This window comes from Silurus aristotelis (assembly GCF_946808225.1).
Source record: "Silurus aristotelis genome assembly, chromosome: 15".
Lineage (NCBI taxonomy): Eukaryota > Metazoa > Chordata > Actinopteri > Siluriformes > Siluridae > Silurus > Silurus aristotelis.
In genome coordinates this window covers 5,185,962-5,204,984 of record NC_139588.1, presented here as the reverse complement: position 1 = coordinate 5,204,984, position 19,023 = coordinate 5,185,962, and the positions used below count along the sequence as shown (strand labels likewise).

Genomic DNA, 19,023 nt, shown 5'->3' with positions numbered 1-19,023 from the left:
TATATTACATATTATGTGTATGGTATATGGTATTGTATATTGTATATAGTTTTGTGTATTGTATATTGTGTTGTGTATTGTATATAGTATTGTATATTACATATTATGTGTATGGTATATGGTATTGTATATTGTATATAGTTTTGTGTATTGTATATCGTATTGTATATTACATATTATGTGTATGGTATATGGTATTGTATATTGTATATAGTATTGTATGTTACATATTATGTGTACGGTATATGGTATTGTATATTGTATATAGTTTTGTGTATTGTATATTGTGTTGTGTATTGTATATAGTATTGTATATTACATATTATGTGTATGGTATATGGTATTGTATATTGTATATAGTTTTGTGTATTGTATATAGTATTGTATATTACATATTATGTGTATGGTATATGGTATTGTATATTGTATATAGTTTTGTGTATTGTATATAGTATTGTATGTTACATATTATGTGTATGGTATATGGTATTGTATATTGTATATAGTTTTGTGTATTGTATATTACATATTATGTGTATGGTATATGGTATTGTATATTGTATATAGTTTTGTGTATTGTATATTGTGTTGTGTATTGTATATAGTATTGTATATTACATATTATGTGTATGGTATATGGTATTGTATATTGTATATAGTTTTGTGTATTGTATATAGTATTGTATATTACATATTATGTGTATGGTATATGGTATTGTATATTGTATATAGTTTTGTGTATTGTATATTGTGTTGTGTATTGTATATAGTATTGTATATTACATATTATGTGTATGGTATATGGTATTGTATATTGTATATAGTTTTGTGTATTGTATATTGTGTTGTGTATATTACATATTATGTGTATGGTATATGGTATTGTATATTGTATATAGTTTTGTGTATTGTATATTGTGTTGTGTATTGTATATAGTATTGTATATTACATATTATGTGTACGGTATATGGTATTGTATATTGTATATAGTTTTGTGTAGTATTGTGTGTTATTATTCTAGCAGCACATCAGGTTTGTGCAGGAGAGAAAGAAAAAGAGCGTGTGTGTGTGTGTGTGTGAGAGAGAGAGAGAGAAAGAGAGAGAGAGAGAGAGAGAGAGAGAGAGAGAGAGAGAGAGAGAGAGAGAGCGCTCGTGCTCGTTCGGCAGTTTCTCGTCTAGCGTCACTTCATCTGCGGCGTCGCGCGCTGACGGTTTTCTCCTCCTTATCCCGGCATCGGCTTCTTTCGCATTCAACTCCTCAGCTTGGAAACACACGCACACGCACACACTTACAGTGTCGCTTAGAGCGGATAACAAACCTAGTTATTTCTGCTACTCCTTGGAAAAGGTAAGTCATTTTTATTGCATAATTATTCTGGATCTAAATCTAGAGCGCGCGCACTGGCAAGTCTTTTCACGTCGTGCACATACTTGTACCGGTTTGAACGCTTTCACGGATGAAACCCGTACATGTGCCCACTGAGAGACATAACTGTAACCACAGCAGAAGCTGCAGGATGCATGTCCTCCAGCACATTAACCAACACAAACAACACAGCACACATTATGGGCTTGTGTCGGTATCCCACTTATAGGAAAAGGCTTGCACTCTCTTAAATTGTCCCCCCCCCCCTCCCCCATGTTATTCTGCAATTTATCTGTCTGTTGTGCATGAGATTGGAATCCAGGGGTGAACCTGATGCGAGGTCAAGTTCCTCTGCAGAAAGCCATGACAGCTGGGTTTAAAGACAGGCTTTATTGCAATCTACTGCGATAAAAGTTATCCATATTGATCCCATTCTTGTAGGACCTCAAGGTCACTGCAGAAAGAAGAGAAAGAATGGATACTTTAGTGGTTGCGTCTCCTCTAGTAAAGCAGGTCCTCCTTCATTCTACACTTCGTATAGTATGTACAGGCTTGTTGGGATCAACTAGTACTTCTCAACTATATAAGATCAAAAACATCTTTGAACATCAAAATAACCATTAAAAAGAATGAATTGTGCAGCATGATAAAAAGCCATGTGAAGCTCTCACTCCTGCATTCCCATATCCATACTGTAGGAACCATATGGAAAATCAGCACTGAGAGCTCCACATGTCCTGGTATTACGTTCTTAATGCTGGTCAGCAGTGTGGCATTGAATAACCTCAGATCTAATGCTGTGTAAACGATCAGGCACGATTTTATAAATTTTTTTAGGTTTAGAAGTGGTCATAAGATAACGAGTCCAATTGTTAGTCATGATCTGGTCGTGAATGTTACAGGACTGGAGTTGGATGTGCTCCGCTCTCCCCCGTCTCTCGTCTCGGCCGTCAATAACAGCCTGTCTTTCTCTCTGTGTAATTGAAAAAAGATCAATTCAATTATTGTAGCTGCATTAAAAGCAAGCGTTGCTTGAAAAGACAAAATCATTCATACAGATCGATCCAACCTAGTATAGAAAAAAGCTTCTCGCTGGGGTTTTTTTGTTGTTGTCTAGCTGATGTAGGATAAATAGAAAATAGACAACGAGATTTATTTGCAGGTTGATCACTTTTTGTTCTCAAGTCCAAAATCGTCACGCTTAGATCATATTTTTACCTGTAAGGATTTTTCATTTGTCCCTTAATAAGACATGATTTAGTACAAATGTAAGGATCATTTCGAATGCACGAGGTCCGCCATGACAGGATGGAGTGGACGTATGGTGTGTGCAAATGCTCTGCTCTTAAAAGAGAAACTCGATCACCGGGAAATCTTGCTCGTGCTTTAGAACATGAGTGCGTGTTTTACAGGTTTTTTTTACAGAATGTGTGGAGCGTTATAAAAAAATAAAATCAATGCATGTAATGATGATATTGAAACACAATATCAAGCTGTCGTGGTATATGTTTAGTTCTTGTCACTATGTCCTGTATGCTGTATGCTTGACAGATATACACACCTGGTCAGGATGTGCTTGTAATGTTACGTTCTATTAATATAAAGATATATGTTAACAATATGAGTATTTTGAAATGGCGTTCTATCATGTCATGCTTTTACACTGGACTGTCAAGCATTAAGCACCTGCCAGTGCTTTATAATCTATAAAATAACTGAATCATTGAGGATGTTGGTCAATTTAAGGAAACGACCCTTTTGATAATAACAAATACTATATTTCATAGAGGAGTGCTGTTTTTACTCTGATTCAGAGCCGCTGAGAGGACTGTAAACACCCCACAGTGACATTTGCTGTGTCGCAACAAAAACAAAACAAAAACAAACAAAAAAAACCTTGGGCCAAGCATTGAGTCGATGAGAAGCTTGCGAGGAGAAACATTCTCAAAAGATCTCGGTTCCTTGTTTGGCGTCAAGATATCGTGTCATCAAAATGCAAAGTAGGCTTTTTTCTCCCAGTTCTCCTACGTGATGTGTTCGTCAGCCATGACCTCTGACCTCGGCTTGCATTTTCCAGAGCAGTGTGCCGTGGGTGGTGAGGTGAAATCTACCTCCTGTCAAGAAAAATTAACAAATTGTGCGGTTCAAAGTCCTCCATTTCTTCAGAAATGAATTAAAATATTGCTGGTGTGAGAAAATTAATTACAGTCTGTTAATCTCCCAATTATAGTGTTGACTCTGATCCCTATCAGTGTCTGTTTGAATAATAATTGTTTGTCAAAGTGTGTAACTATGCCTTTGTGTTTGTTTGTGATGGAGGCTCTGGAACAGACTGACACAGTGAGGATGATTCCAGCAAATTTGTGGATGGATTTGGCTTCAACTATGATGTGTATTTTGGTATTTTTGTGTGTTTGCGGGGTTTCGGAAAAAAGCCATCTGCACCGTCATTCCATCAAACCTACACCATGTTTTCTGGAAGACTCTTGTCTTTTCTAAACTGTTATGCAAGCTATGCAAGTCTCGACCCATGCATACGCCTGGGTGTTTACCAGAATACATTCTATGCAGAATTGTTCCCTGCGGTCATATTATAGGCATTGCGAAGTACCAATTACTTTTGATTTCTCATTCTGTTCTTTGTTGTAGGGCTCTTTAATTAGGTTAATCACACCAAACATACATTTGACATGTATGCTTAATTATCTTTCTAATGATATCATCTCCAGTTCGCTTTATTCATGATTCAGTAGCTACGATAATCACCAAATACCATGTGTTTGTGCTGGACCTCAAATGTGTATTTACGAGGTGGGGCCTCCATGAATCAGACCAGCACGTCCTATAAACACTGGATCAGATTGAGATCTTGGGAATTTGGAGGCCAAATCAACACATTGAGCTCGTTTGAACAATGCGGCCTTGTGTCAGGGAACATGATTCAATTCAGTCGTAGCACTTTTCTCAATAGACATGGTCCCAAAGCTGCTTTACAGAGATAAATACTGTAGGTTCAAAACTTGGAAGAAACCTTGAAAGGAACCAGACACAAAAGGAAACCCAACCTCATCTGGGTGGCAACAAATGTTCATTCATTATAATTCATTATTCTTATATTATCCTGCTGAAAGAGGCTGCTGCCATTAAATAGTGTGTACTTGACTGCAACCATGTTTAGGTAAGCTGTGCGTGTGAAAGTAACATCTGCGTAAATGCCAGCACACAAGGTTCTCCAGCAGAGCATCACCCAGAGCATCACACTACCTCCACTGCTTCGTCTTCCCATAATGCATCCTGGTGTCATCTTTTCCTACAAGGTGGTTCACATTTAATAAATAACGTGATTCTTTATACCAGGGCACCTTCTTTGATTGGTCCATGGCCCAGTGTTGACAGGTCTTTTGTAGGATCGTTGTGTGGTGGTCAGGAGTCAGCATGGGCCCTTTGATTGCTCTGAAGCTACTCAGCTTTATACACAGCAGGTTGTGAGGTATTGTTTCTTCTGACTCCTTTTTGGGAGAGCCAACCTTCACTTTTCCAGCAATTTGTGCTACCTTGGGTGTTTACGATCCTGTTTACAGTTTGTCAGATGCCCTTTCTTGGATCACTTTTGTTAGGTACGAACCACATTGCCCTCGCTCATTTGAATTTTTTACCTATTGTTCTAATGAAGTTTAATATGCAGTACTTTTTTTTACATACTTGAATTCTAGCAATTTTGCAATGAAGATTAAATGTGTTTAACCTCATTTTTTTATGAAAGGTTGCGAATGATTTGTCGGGGTGGAGCATTTTCGCGGGAGGGCGGAGTAAGTTTGGGGGGACAATAGGAATTTCGCCTAGGCTGCCAAAAAGGCTATAAACCCTGAAAGTTATTCACTTTACCTCTTTATATTGTAGAATGGATATATAGAGATATAATTACTATTTATGTCTTTTATTCAAATTAGAATTTGTCCATATTGTGGGATGAATTTCCCCACATTAGAGAGCATTAGGTATTTGTTTTTTTTTGGAACAATTCATTAATTCACCTTTTTTTTCTGGTTTGTTTCCTAGAGATACACCATGGGGAAACAGAACAGCAAGCTGACCCCTGAGGTGCTGGATGACCTGGTAAAGAGCACAGAGTTTAATGAGCATGAGCTAAAGCAGTGGTACAAAGGCTTTCTAAAGGACTGCCCCAGCGGCCGCCTGAATCTTGAGGAATTTCAGCAGTTATATGTGAAGGTGAGCGTTTTACATTCCATTGTTCGGGCAGGTGATCTTCCTCTTGCTGGTAAAAGTGTTGACCTACAGTTTGTGTGATTTTTTTTTTTTTAGTTATTGTGCCTCTCTGGCAGAATAATGGTATTGCAAGCTACATCAACAGTTCCTTAAATGGGTTTTGCCGCTTCAACTTCAGTCTTCTCCTTTTGATGACCTTTAAATAGAAATCTAGACAGTGTCCTAATCTAATACAAAACACAATTGCATTAGTATGGTGAAATATTAATAACAATGGCATAGTAGTATTTGTAATTATAGATTATAGGTAAATGCTTTATTGTTCAACCTGTCAGTTCCTTTGTACCAAAAGAAACCCAAGCCGTTGTTTTAAGATACAATTATAGCTGGTTAGCTGTAGTTACCTATAGTCACAGTAAAAGCTTTACTTTCTCCACATTGGTTACTATACCAACTCCCAAAGATGATTAGGTATCTCCTTGTCCCTATATCACTCACTCGAGGAAAAAAAAAAGTGAGCTGTAGTATTAGGTTCAGGTTGGCTTTGGATTTTCAATTTATCTAATTTTACCAAATAATAAGCCTATTTTAAGACATTTCTACTAACCTTGAGCTTGAAATCTTTTATGCAAATCAAACAGTACATTTTGGCTATTACTTTTTAGAACGAGGCAAAACGATCTGCCAAAAGAATTAGAACTTTAACAGCTTAAAAATGTATTAAAATTAGGGAAGCAACTAATGATTATTTTGATAATCAAATATAGATAATTTTTCCGATTAATCAGATAAATATAAAAAAATATATATTTTATGTTTTCCTTATTATAACTATATAAAACTCTAATTTAGAGTATTTATGTATAAAAGTGTACTTTAAAAAATGCAAAAGCCACATATTAAGTTTAACTATCTTTAATGTTGACATTTTAAAGCTTATAGTAGCTGCTTGTTGAGAAATGGATAGGGGATTTCTCCTTCAAAGAAATTTCCCCGTGCTGGGTTGTTTCTTTCTGTAAAAAAATCCCAAAACAAAATAACGTTTGATTATGCAAAGTGAAGCAATTTGTGTAAATCAACATTTTATATTGTTTTTAATGATAATTGCAGATGGCAAGTTCACAACCATGCTTAAAAAAATCTATGTAATATATTTTGATGTTTAAAAAAAAACACTTTGTTCGGCTGTGAAAATATAAGCATCTAGAATATATAATGAATTTAATGTTGTATAATAATTAAATGATATATGCATACATTAAATATACAAACATTTGAAGTAAATCGCAGTAAATTACATTTGAAAACCGATAAGTTAATGTTGTAGTAGACAAATGCTATAAAAAGAGAATGGAACGGAGAAACGCAGCTAACAGGCTTAATTTTAAAAAAGAAAATATGCATTGGTGTACAAACGCATAAGCAGTCGCTGAAAACCCAAACAGTGACTAAACATGTACTTGTTTACTGCTGCTGTTATTTGCTGCTTTTGATTTAGTGCGAGCTGATTGAGCAACGTGAGTCACACCAGAACAGATCCAGTGTGACTGTCCCGAAGTTAGCAAACAAATAGTTTACACAATAGCACTTCATTAAACCATTTTTACATGAGGATTATACCGTTTTTTTTTACCATGCTAATGTTTTGCCTTCATCTGTGACACCAGCGTGTTTTATGTTCATGTGCTTGTGCATCACTGTGGTACTTTGATGCCACACCAGCTCCACTTTGCATAACTTCCAGGTACAGTTTTCTTTGCTGTGTTTAATATAAAATGCTCCCATGTCTTGGATGAAAATTTAAATCTGAAAATATTGGATCAAGGACAATTTGTTGTCCAACCAAGATATTTGAGATTAGGATCGAAAGAGTTCTATAAGGAGAACAATGAGAATTTTCCCTTTTATGTCCTGATATATCAAGATGTATTAAACAAATTTGGTTGCAGACCAGTCATTTCAGGAACGTATACAGTCTTAAAGAAAAGAATACTCAATTTTTGGTTGTATGTCACTTGCTTACAAGGACTCGAATTAAGATGGTGAGCCATTAATATCACCAAACTCCAACATTCCTTTTTTGATCTTCATCCAGTTCTTTTTTTTCTTTTTTTTTTTTCTTTTTTAATGGGGGCAGAAAGGAACTCCTTTCAGTTTCCCCATTGCCTCAATTCTAATGATTGACTTTGCCAGTCTAAAACCTTACACTTTTTCCACTGGTGGAGTCTTTTCTTGCGTTGGCTGTGTATCTGCTTCCACCATGATTTACATCACCCATCAAAGTCCAGGCCATGATCTCATCTCCAAAGGTTTGCATCATGAGCAGTTCCTTTCTTACTTAAAAATTTGGCCATTCCATTTCATCACTTTAGTCAAAAGTAAGCTTGGTTTTGTGTCTATTGTGTATCTGGGTTTTTCTTTGTTGATTTGTGAAAATTGTGAAAAATTTTGACTGAAAATTCTGATAGATTTTCCTTTTTTCAGGTTCAGTCACTTGCATTTCTCCAGTAGACAGCTCTCTGTTCATGTTGGTTGATCCACTTTTATTAACACCAGAGCTCCACCTGAAGCAATGAATTGTTAAACAATAAATGAACAATTACTCACAATCATTGTTTTAACTATGTCTTTCTAATTTCTAACACATCTTGATGTGAATAGCAGGAAATGAAGCTGTAATTCTGATCCTTCATCTCATATTCATCTTTCAATCTCAAACACAGATGTCGCGCCAATAGGTTTGTGTGGACCGTATATTATACAACTGGACTAAATGATCAGTTCAGCCATCTGCACAAGCACCGTGCCTGTTATATCAGCTTTGCCCACAAAGCCATTTAGTTTGCTGGTCACTAACCCTTTTAGCAATTGTCTGATGGGTTTCCCAGCAACAGTGTTTCAGACAGATGGTTTTATTAAAATCCAGAGGCAAAGATAGTGAGAAAATGGATGACCTTGCATTATCACTGGAAAAGTGTTGTGTTGTCTGTCTGAGAGAGAGAGAGAGAGAGAGAGAGAGAGAGAGAGAGAGAGAGAGAGAGAGAGTTAGGTGCTTTCTGATATGTTGACTACAGCATAGTGAGCGCTGATAGAAATGTGTAATTATCCATGCAGAGACATTTTGTCACAAAATGTAAATGAATGGAATGACTGTCATACTGTAGCTGTTCCACATGCACCCCTCAGGCAGGACTGTACATTAACTCATTTGTAAGTATTAATGAATTAATTCATGAAAGATTGGGGAAATTGCATATAGTACTGTAGAAAGGTTTCTGCTACAGTATCACGAAAAATGCAACCGATAATATTCCTATTCTGAAAATTTTTGAGGATTTTTTTACAAATTCAATTCGATTCAGTTAAATTTTTTTATAAAACATTTAACAATGGATATTGTTTCAGAGCAGCTTTACAGAGATAAATAGGTTATAAAGTTGGAATGTTTACGTTTAGTGTTAAGTTCTTTATAAGTTTACACCTACTGAGTGAACCAGTGGCAACTGCATCAAGAAAAAAGATGGCATGAGGAAGAAACCTTAAGGAGAACCAGACTAAGACATTTAGAACTCATTAAATTTTCTTCAGATAATTTTGCTTCTTTTAAAAATCAATGCATTTAATAAGCAAAAAAATAGACCTGCTAATTAAAAACAAATAATTCAAGCTTGAACTAAGGTAAAAAATGATGCATATCGGTTTAATAATCATAATTTTTAGTAGGAACTATTTGCTAAATTCGACTAAATTTGTCTCTTTCTCTCCTCTCTTTCTCTAAAAAGACCATGTCATAGCTACATATAATGCCACTACATCACTTATAAAATTTTATCCAGGTTCACTTATGATACATATAGATTTCAAGTTTTGTAATCACAATACTCTTGACTATTAAATAAAATTGATATACAGTAAATTAATTTCATAGAACCATAAGCTTGCCTGAGGCACGAGACTTCTCAGTTTCTTGCAGACACAATCAGACTCGCAAATCACATGGTAATGCAGTCGAATGTTTTTCAACCTGTAATTTCTTTAGGTTATTGCCAAAATAATTAAGTGCAAAAACATGACATACAAAGAATCTGCCATTTGAGTTTGCTATAGTGCGATGCAAAATACATAGTCATGCACATACATAAGAAGGCTTTTGATGTCAGTTAAATATAAAACAGCCACTTAGTTAGACATAAGTTTTAGGATACAACCTTTTGTTGTTTTGATTTGTTTTCATCACATAAATTAGTTTAAGAGAATCTACATTTATGGCATTTGGTGTAAATGTAAAGTAGACATACAGTATTAACTAAGCAGTGAAAGGTTAAGCCTTGCTCAAGGGCCGAACTTCTTAACCACTAAGCTGCCATTCTATGATGAGCCCGAACCTTAAATGTGGTCTGTTCTAGCTTTCTGCTAAAGCTCACATGCTGCCCGGCCAGACATTAACTTAGAATTGAATTTTAATCCTGATTATACCTATGTTCAAATGAATACACAACATCGGCAAGGATTAATTTTTCCAGATTGTCTTAATTTTACTTTTTTTTTTTCTCCCTGCATGTAAACATGTGCCATTTGATACAGTGTGTTTGTTAGACTCCAGCAAAGTGAAACACGCAAGCAGAATGCCTAAAAATAGCATGCTGCTATTGTTTCCCTGTGTCTTGTAGTACGCTTGTCAGGTTCGTTTCACTGAAAGCAACCACAAGCTTCCAGATTTATCTCGCTGCCTTCCTCCTGCTGCTGCTCATGTTGAGATGCCTGATCTGTTGTATTGCTTGAAATAAGTAAGGCAGACTATTTACAGCAGCATGATTATTATGAACCATTATGAACTATGAGATCCAGAATATGGAAGTATAGAGGTAGCAAAATTCAATTTAAAATGTAATATTCAAAACTTTAATGCAATGTTCAAAATGGCAATGTATTTATTTATTTAAATGTGCATATTCCATTGAAATACACACAAAGTTTAGTGCAAAAATTTTAAATGAAATTATATAATTTACATTTGCTATTCCAACAGTAGTTTTAATATGTAAATTACATACTAATTTTGATGCTTTCTAAGAAAACATTTTACCCAAAATAATTTGATGTGCATCATGTCCAAGCAGAAATGATAGCAAAATTATAATTGAAATGTTATTTCTCCTAAATGCATTGCATTTTCATCATAACGCCATGTAATATATGTAGCAAAATTGTGTGTGTATTTTTAAAATGCATTCTGAGCTAATGTTATAGCAAAAGGTAGCAAAATGGCATTCTAAATGTCTGTTTTAATGCGTTGAAGTTTGAAAAGTGCGTTGTCAATGAATACGCCGTGACAAATCTAGTTGTCAGTGTGGTTTTGAGAAGACATTCTGACCTGACCACGCCCAAACTCAGTCATGGCGAAGTCCGTTTCACAGCTTCTCTGAAAAGATTCTTCCATACATGAAAGCATAGCATATATTTAGAGTGTAGACCTGTAGGAGGATATGTGTTTGATATGTGATGTCTGATGTATGATGTGTGATATACGCCTTGAGTGGTTCCATGAAATTCCGGTGTAAGAACGGGCGCTTTGAGGATGGATTGGACTGTAGTTAATGTCAACAGTCTCCTACACTGACTCAGGACTACTTTTCGCTTCTGATCATCAACACTGCACCCCGCAACATCGTATATCTGCTATAAATGGACATTCAGTGCAACCCAGATGAGGATGGGTTCCCTCTTGAGTCTGGTTCCTCTCAAGGTTTCTTCCTAATGCCATCTCGGGGAGTTTTTCCTTGCCACAGTCGCCACCGGCTCGATCATCAGGGACAAACTTACTTATAAAGAACATATTCACTTTTAATCACCACATTATCTGTGTAAAGCTGCTTTTAGACAATGTTCATTGTTAAAAGTGCTATACAAATAAAAATGAATTAAATTGAAATGTTATATATAGCAAAGCCATATTTAAGTGAACTCTGGTGTATTGTGTATTTTATTTGTTGAATGCTATAAATATGTTTAAATTTACATACTTATTTTACAAAATAAAGTGGCACTGGGGTGGACACCTTATACGTTCAGGGTCCTGAGCATGGGGTATTGTTTCTGTGCATGTTCTCTGTGTATAAATATGGGTTTTTTGTGGGGTCTGCAGTTTCCTCCTGCCTCACTATTCAAGCCAGTAGGTGAACTCCAAATTGTCTATTCACCGTCAGGGCAAAGGGTGTGTTTGGAGTCCAGTGGTTACCACACAGGGTTGCTGGGGTTGTACCCCCACTGAGTCATGGTTACACCTTGAGATCATTCTATCCCCAAAAGAGATACAATCACTTATATGGCCAAAAGGCTGACAAGAGGATGTATGAGGTGCCTATATTATCAGATACCAAGCGTGTACCTTTGTGGGTACTGCTCTAGTGACAAGCATTCTTTGTCATTGAGATATTTTTATTACTACAGTTAAATAAAATAAATCTATGTGTTCTGAGAGGTGGAATGCATCTACTGCTGCCCAACTCTGGGCAAACTCATCTTCCTACATCCAAATGTCTTATCTACTCAGGCTTAGTATAGTTATAGAATTATATGCCTTCGCCTTAATGCATGTCGGTGAATTTAAAGTCATACTGAGTTGTTCCTGATGAGGAAGAATAAATTTATTCTCTGGGGTCAGTAGTAGTTTCTCTAGTTTAACATTTCTGTTTATTCCCAAAGATGACTTAGATCCAATTCTATTCTATTTCTATTTTGAATACTTCAGGAAATTCTAACTATAATTTTAGGTCTTGTCAATGAAAACAACAAGTGCCTAAATAAAGCTAAGAAAATGGTAAAGGGTAATGCTGTAGTCCTGGAAAATATCCCTTCACTGTGACGCAGTCAATAACTAGCCTGTAACTGGTGCCGAACAAAACCTCACAGTACGCGATGGCAAGGCTGAAGACGTACATTGCGTGACTGGTCCTGGCTTTGGTCTTTCTGACGTGTTCTCCTGCAGTGGAGTTTCGGGTAAAAAAACAACAATCCACGAATGCTGCTCTGATTAGCTCATGGTAGCACAGCAACCCTGACACCTGTCTGTTCAATGTTACCCCAAGGTCTTCCCTCTGCCAGTGATCTACAGACTAGCTGGGCCTGAAAACATCACTCAAATTGAGACTTTCAATATACTGCACACGTAAATAGGGAACTGATACCACAGAAAAACAACAGAGAACATAAAATTAACACCACATGGTAAACTGCAGATGTGAATTGTACAATATACTGTATGTTACATATTTTGCAGTTGCTCAGACATTAAAACAGATGCATTTAATGAACACAGAGTTTCATTTCACCTTTTTTACTACCAGCAACAACAACAACAACAAAAATACTGCATTGTTCTGGGTCAAAGGTTAGCAGCAGTATCTTTGTACAAGCATTTACACAAACTATTTAGCATTCATGAGAATTCCTGATGAACTTCTGAGAAATGGTTTTCTATCTATCTATCTATCTATCTATCTATCTATCTATCTATCTATCTGTCTGTCTGTCTGTCTGTCTGTCTGTCTGTCTGTCTGTCTGTCTGTCTGTCTGTCTGTCTGTCTGTCTGTCTGTCTATCTATCTATCTATCTATCTATCTATCTATCTATCTATCTGTTTGTCTGTCTGTCTATCAGAAAACTAGCTAATGTAAACTAATGTAAACCTTAATTGATTGATTTCAATAATTAAGTTTGATTCCTGCACATTTATATATTTTTATTACAGTAAAACCCAGTAGGACGAGCACTTTTGTTTTCAGAGCACCATCTATGAATATCTGAAATATATCTCACTAAAAAAAGTTACTTTTTTTGCTGCACGGAACAACGAGAGCGACCGAGCGAAATGTCATCAACTAAGTGACCGATGCTTCCCTCAGCCGAAAACAGGATCCGGCAGCGTGGGTTTGCTCGTGCCTTCGAAATTTGCTCGTGAAATAGGGTAAAATTTTGCGAGTAAGGTCGCTCATATTTCCGTTTGCTCGTACTATTAGTTGCTCGTACAACGGGGTTTTACTGTATACTATGTATTATAAGCTTAAATTGCCTAATTCTATAATGTCTTGGGCATTCAGCAGATGCCCATATCCAGAGCACTGGACTCTCTCACAGAAACATGCTAATTGAACAATGCATAATTGAACATTAAGTCAGAGACTAGAGTATCAGGCAGTTTATATTATTGGCATAAATTAAAGACTGAAAAATTAGCAAGTGAGTGAGCCAACACGAACCCATACATTATGAGAAACAAAACCTATTATTAAATTATAACAAAGGTTGTATACATTAATGCCTCAGCTGACTTAAAGCAGGAGCTGCTGTAATCGAAATGTAATAGGTTTAAACAGTTTAGGCTTTAATTTACATGCTTAATGTCACCTGATTAACTAGAGGACATTTATTATTGTCAGTTAAACAAGGTTAATTGGGTATATTGTCTCTTTTTATACAGCAACCTGGTCAGTATATCTTTTAGGGATGTGCATCTCCATAAATGAGGCAGAAGCTATTCACATCTCGAATTATTGCCAATGAGGTCATACAGTAAAGATACATATGAAGCAGCTACAGAGGGCATGCAATACGATTCACCACTATTATGATGCAGCAAAATCCGAATTTGATTCGATTCAACACAATGTGATTTAGTGCAATACAATGCAATAAAAAAAAAATGATGCTTTACAATTCAATACAGTACAGATAGTTTAATTTTATTTACTTAAGTGCCTTCTGACTTCTAACGCATGGCCCTTTCACACACAGCCTTTGCAGTGCAAAGAAAAAAAAAGGAAAATTATTACATAAAAACAGATGTTCTTTTCCTGTTGTGTCTCCAGGAAGACACAGCACTGCCTCTGCCATGTTAATCTGTATTCTATGGAACTCTCAGGACATGCCTCGTTCAGCGTAGTGTTGTGATGCGTCATATTTATGTAGCAGCCATTGTGCTGAGAGAACGCGCTCGAGAAACAGTTTAGTTTAAATAATAAAAGTATTGAGCATCTATGAATAATTATATAGAAATAAATCGTTTTAAAATCAATGCATCACATCATGAATTTTTATGCTGATGCATTAATGTGCCACTGAATATTAAAGATACAAGTTGAGCTATGATGAAATAAAATTAAAATGAATATCTTTTGTTTACCTGGATGACGTTGGATGAGAAAAACGGTGTTGAAAAAACACCTAGATGGCTTTTTGATTGGTAACTGGGTTTGTGTTTCTGATAATTTTTCAAACAAGCTCTTTGTTTCTAACCTTTGTCTCTGTGTCTGTGTGTGTTTAAAATCTGCTTGTTTGATCTGTTTATTCAGTGGTTAAGAACGCAAGAGGCGTGACAGAGACTGAGCCCTGGACAAATTGCTACAAAGAGTTGATTGCAAATTAGTCATTATGGTGGTGTAGGTGGTAGTGTCCTATACACAGCCCCAGATTCGCTTCTGTGAGCTGGGTTCAAATACTTGATTGCTTTAAATTGTGCTCTTATCAAATATACGTCATGTCAAACTTCTTTGTGGCAGATTTGCCCGATTTCACATAATATTTAACGTTTGCTCTTTGTTCTAAATTGCTGTCTATGATGAAATCGCAGATGTGGTAACACATGTGGTCATAATAGCACCAGTTACACCATTAGTTTCAAAACTTTTTAATACCATAATGATAATCTTACAATTATAATGTACATTTAAAAATAGTTATACTTTACAATTGACACAGAGAAATAGTAAAAAAAATGCATAAGTAATTGCCAGTGTTTTAAATGAAATGATGCTTCATTTAGACTTTCTTTTTCTTTTCATGCCTTTTGAATTTCTTGTTTTGTTTTTTTTACTGCAGTCACAAATGCAATATTTTATCAATTAATTCAGTCATTTATGGAAAGATTCTTAATTAATGCCTTGGTATACACTATATGTAGGGTTGCTACCAAGTCTTTCCCCTGACTGGAATCTAGACCAGGCTGTATTCCTGCCTCACAGGATCTGGGCTCTGATTCTTACTGAAGATGGACATATCCAATTATATTAAAGCACATCTAACATGATGTCATGAAGGTCAACAGTAATTGAAAGGTTGTAAACTGACAGCTTGGAAGCGCTGTGCACTTCAGTTGATTCTTCCAGATCTCTGTTTTAGAAATCTCAGGAATAAACTTGAGTCTTCAGTAATGTATAGACGAGGGGGAGAAAGTGAAGTATGCACGTCATCTCTCAGTGGTTGGCAAACAGAAATGCTCCCACACATAACATTCTTTCACTCACTGCTTTGTGCATTCTATTCACATCTTGCCCACAATTATTTTTGTCCTATGCCTTGTTTGCAGTAATATTAACATATAGACACCACTGCTATACATCTTCTGTATCCCTTCATGAAAAACCCTCAAATGGTCTCCCCGATTCAATTTTTTTAAATCCATAAAACATTCCATAAAATTCTTGACAGACTTGACTAAATTTGTTTTTCTTTCTTTCTTTCTTTCTTTCTTTCTTTCTTTCTTTCTTTCTTTCTTTCTTTCTTTCTTTCTTTCTTTCTTTCTTTCTTTCTTTCTTTCTTTCTTTCTTGCTTGCTTGCTTGCTTTCTTTCTTTCTTGCTTGCTTTTTTTCTTTCTTTCTTTCTTCTTAGACAGTTATATTTTTTTTTATTGGCAGCACTGCAATATGTTGCTTATATATGTTTAAATGATTTTCTACTGTAAACTTATAATTAATATTATATAAAATATGAGCATTTCCCTTGTATCATTTTCCTGAATTTCCTGAACAACCCTGAATTGTTATTGCTTTACTGCATTTGTAGATACACATACAAAATCTGTTTCATTTATTCGCCTTATTTTACAAACTGAAACATCAGATTATTGTTGAATATTATTATTGTTGGCATATATGGAGAAAGTCTACAGTTCCAGCAACTTGTCAACAGTTTAAGACACTTCTTCAGGTTTCTCGGGAAAAATGCTCATTCTTTGTCTTGTTCAATTCAAGAAAAAGGAAAAAAGTAGAGTCTGGTGAAGCACTGACTCTTTATAGCTGCTGTAAGACAAGATAACAGGAACAAGGACATTTTTGTGGATGCAATAAATCATTCTTTGTTAATTGTAGCTGCTGTGGGGCTGCAACACACCACCCTGTTGTAGATTATTTTCCAATTGTCCTGTCCTACTTACACTATATGAACAAAGGTTTTGGGAGACCTGACCTTTCCTGTTATATGTGGTCCATCTCTAAACTGTTACCACAAAGCTGGAGGCACACAAGTGTATAGAGAACGTCTTTGGATGCAGTATACTAACATATTGTGTTTACCAAGGCAATGCACTTGTGCACAAAATTGAGCTCCATTAAGATCTGCTTTACATGGTTTGGAGAGGAAGATCTTGTGTGGCCTGCTATAGAGCTCTGATCTTAACCCTACTAAACAACATTGGGATGGATGTGAACACTGACTGCACCCCAGACCTCCTTACCTCACCTACATCAGTACCTGCCTTTAATAACACCCATGTGGCCAATGAACACGTCCAAAATGAGCACATCACATTCCAAAATCTAGTGGAACAGCTTCTCAGAAGAGTGGGGGAATTATAAGAGCAAATTGGGACTAAATGTGAAATGCGAAGCTTAGAAAGCACATACCAATGCTTATGAGCAGGTGACTGCAAACTTAGGGCAATATTGTGTATTTGGACAAAGAGAAAGACACCAAGAAGAAATGTTAAAAGCTTTATTTAAAACATTGTGATTAATTTGGACAATTTTCATATAAAACAGAACCTGTTCATTGTTCAAAATGTATTTAGATGTTCTTTAACGCTAGCCAGTCTGGAATGAATAGGCTGCAGGGGATTACATTATGGCATTTGGAACCGTCGCGGCAGATGGAAGGATGTGCCAACTGGACACAAATACACCTGCAGGCACCTGGCCAAGCTCACTCAATCAGGGAAGAGGGTTAGACACAGGGTAGGAGAGAGACAGACCCCTGCACATAGTATTTACTTTATGTAATGCATTAAATTAGAAGGTGTCCAGCTTAGGTGTTGGAGGACTGGGCTCCTCTACTGTGCGTTGTATTTAATAGCATTAAATTACTCTTTTTCCAGTGTCGTAATAGATCATTTTATAGCAGTTACTTATTAATATAGAATAAAAAATAAATAAATAACTGCTTAGCGAATATGTGTATACTGTATATGCTTACAGTATACTGTGGCAACTCGCCGCTGCATCGGGCTGAACACAGACACGGGAAACTCACATCACATCAATGTCTTTATCGGAGTGATTTCCCCTTTCAGTACTTGAGGTGGAGGCCGATTGTTACAATACACATATACTTATATTCTAGTGCCTGTCAAAAGTTTGGAAACGCTTCATCTTTTTATGTTTTTTGAGACACATGCATGTTCCTTTTTCAATATGCCACAAACTAGATAAAAGAAAAAAAAAACCCTAAGAATTGGACGTTGAATGACAGGGAAAAAAGTTCTGTGGATAGATGAGACCAATTTGGAAATTTTTGGCACAAAATGGGGAACAGGAGAGAAGATGATCAGACTGCCTCACCCCTACATTCAAACATGGAGGTAGAAGCTTAATGGTTTGAGTTGTTGACATTCCAGGTGAAAGAAATATTGATCCAAAATGGCGACCATTCCATACTTCAACACCATGCAATTCCATCTGGACTGCGGCTGATTGGATCCGATTTCACCATACAATTAGAGATGCTGCTAACGATTATTTGAGTAATCGAGAATCGAGAGAGAAAATAAGACGGTCTTTTAAAATTAACAAGTATTTTGTTTTTCTTTTTAGAAAAATGTAAATTTTGATTTCTGAAATAGCATAAAAGAAATATCAGTGAAAACTAAACCAATTTAGTGCATTTAATAGCCATATTACATCAAAATGCAAATACACTTGCGTTCTAAAAGTCCCTCAGCAGTGGCTGTAGGTTATGAGAAAGTATTTGTTTGAATAAACTCATAATTGTTCTCACTCATGTATTTATTTATGAAATGTATCGTAACAGTATCGTTTCTTGTCTCTGGGAAGCTGCTTGAAATTTCTCACGCACTAAATCATTGTATTTATCGCCAGATTTAAAAACGTGCTCCACTACTCTGCTTTACGCCGCCACCGCCGAGGAACTTTTTGACCGCACTGTATACTACTAAAGCATACAAGATGACAAAAAAGTGTTTCTTTTAAGGTGTAGGAAAGGCTTTTTGTGTGACATGTGTCTCTGTGTCTGAGTGTCTTAGTGTGTAATATAGATTGCACGATGAGTCTCAGCTGATACAAGGAATGTTTATCTCTCTAACTGAGGCCGATGCGATTCGCATCTTGATGCATAGACAACCATACTATACATTAAAGATGCA

At 36.1% G+C, this 19,023-nt stretch overlaps 2 protein-coding genes across 2 annotated transcripts in view; one reads left to right on the top strand and one right to left on the bottom strand.

Annotated features, from left to right (window-relative positions):
- LOC310738067 (uncharacterized protein) overlaps nt 1-19,023 on the bottom strand; it is a gene marked incomplete at its 3' end in the record, with an annotated part of 255,387 nt that overhangs the window by 159,704 nt on the left and 76,660 nt on the right. The window lies entirely within an intron of this gene.
- The window catches only part of vsnl1a (visinin-like 1a), a 38,799-nt gene continuing 20,675 nt past the window's right edge, over nt 900-19,023 (top strand). The window contains exons 1-2 of the mRNA XM_083563158.1: nt 900-1,349; nt 5,427-5,597. Coding sequence (XP_083419284.1) covers nt 5,436-5,597 — 162 coding nt within the window. The 5' untranslated portion in view covers nt 900-1,349; nt 5,427-5,435. The remainder of the gene's footprint in view (nt 1,350-5,426; nt 5,598-19,023) is intronic.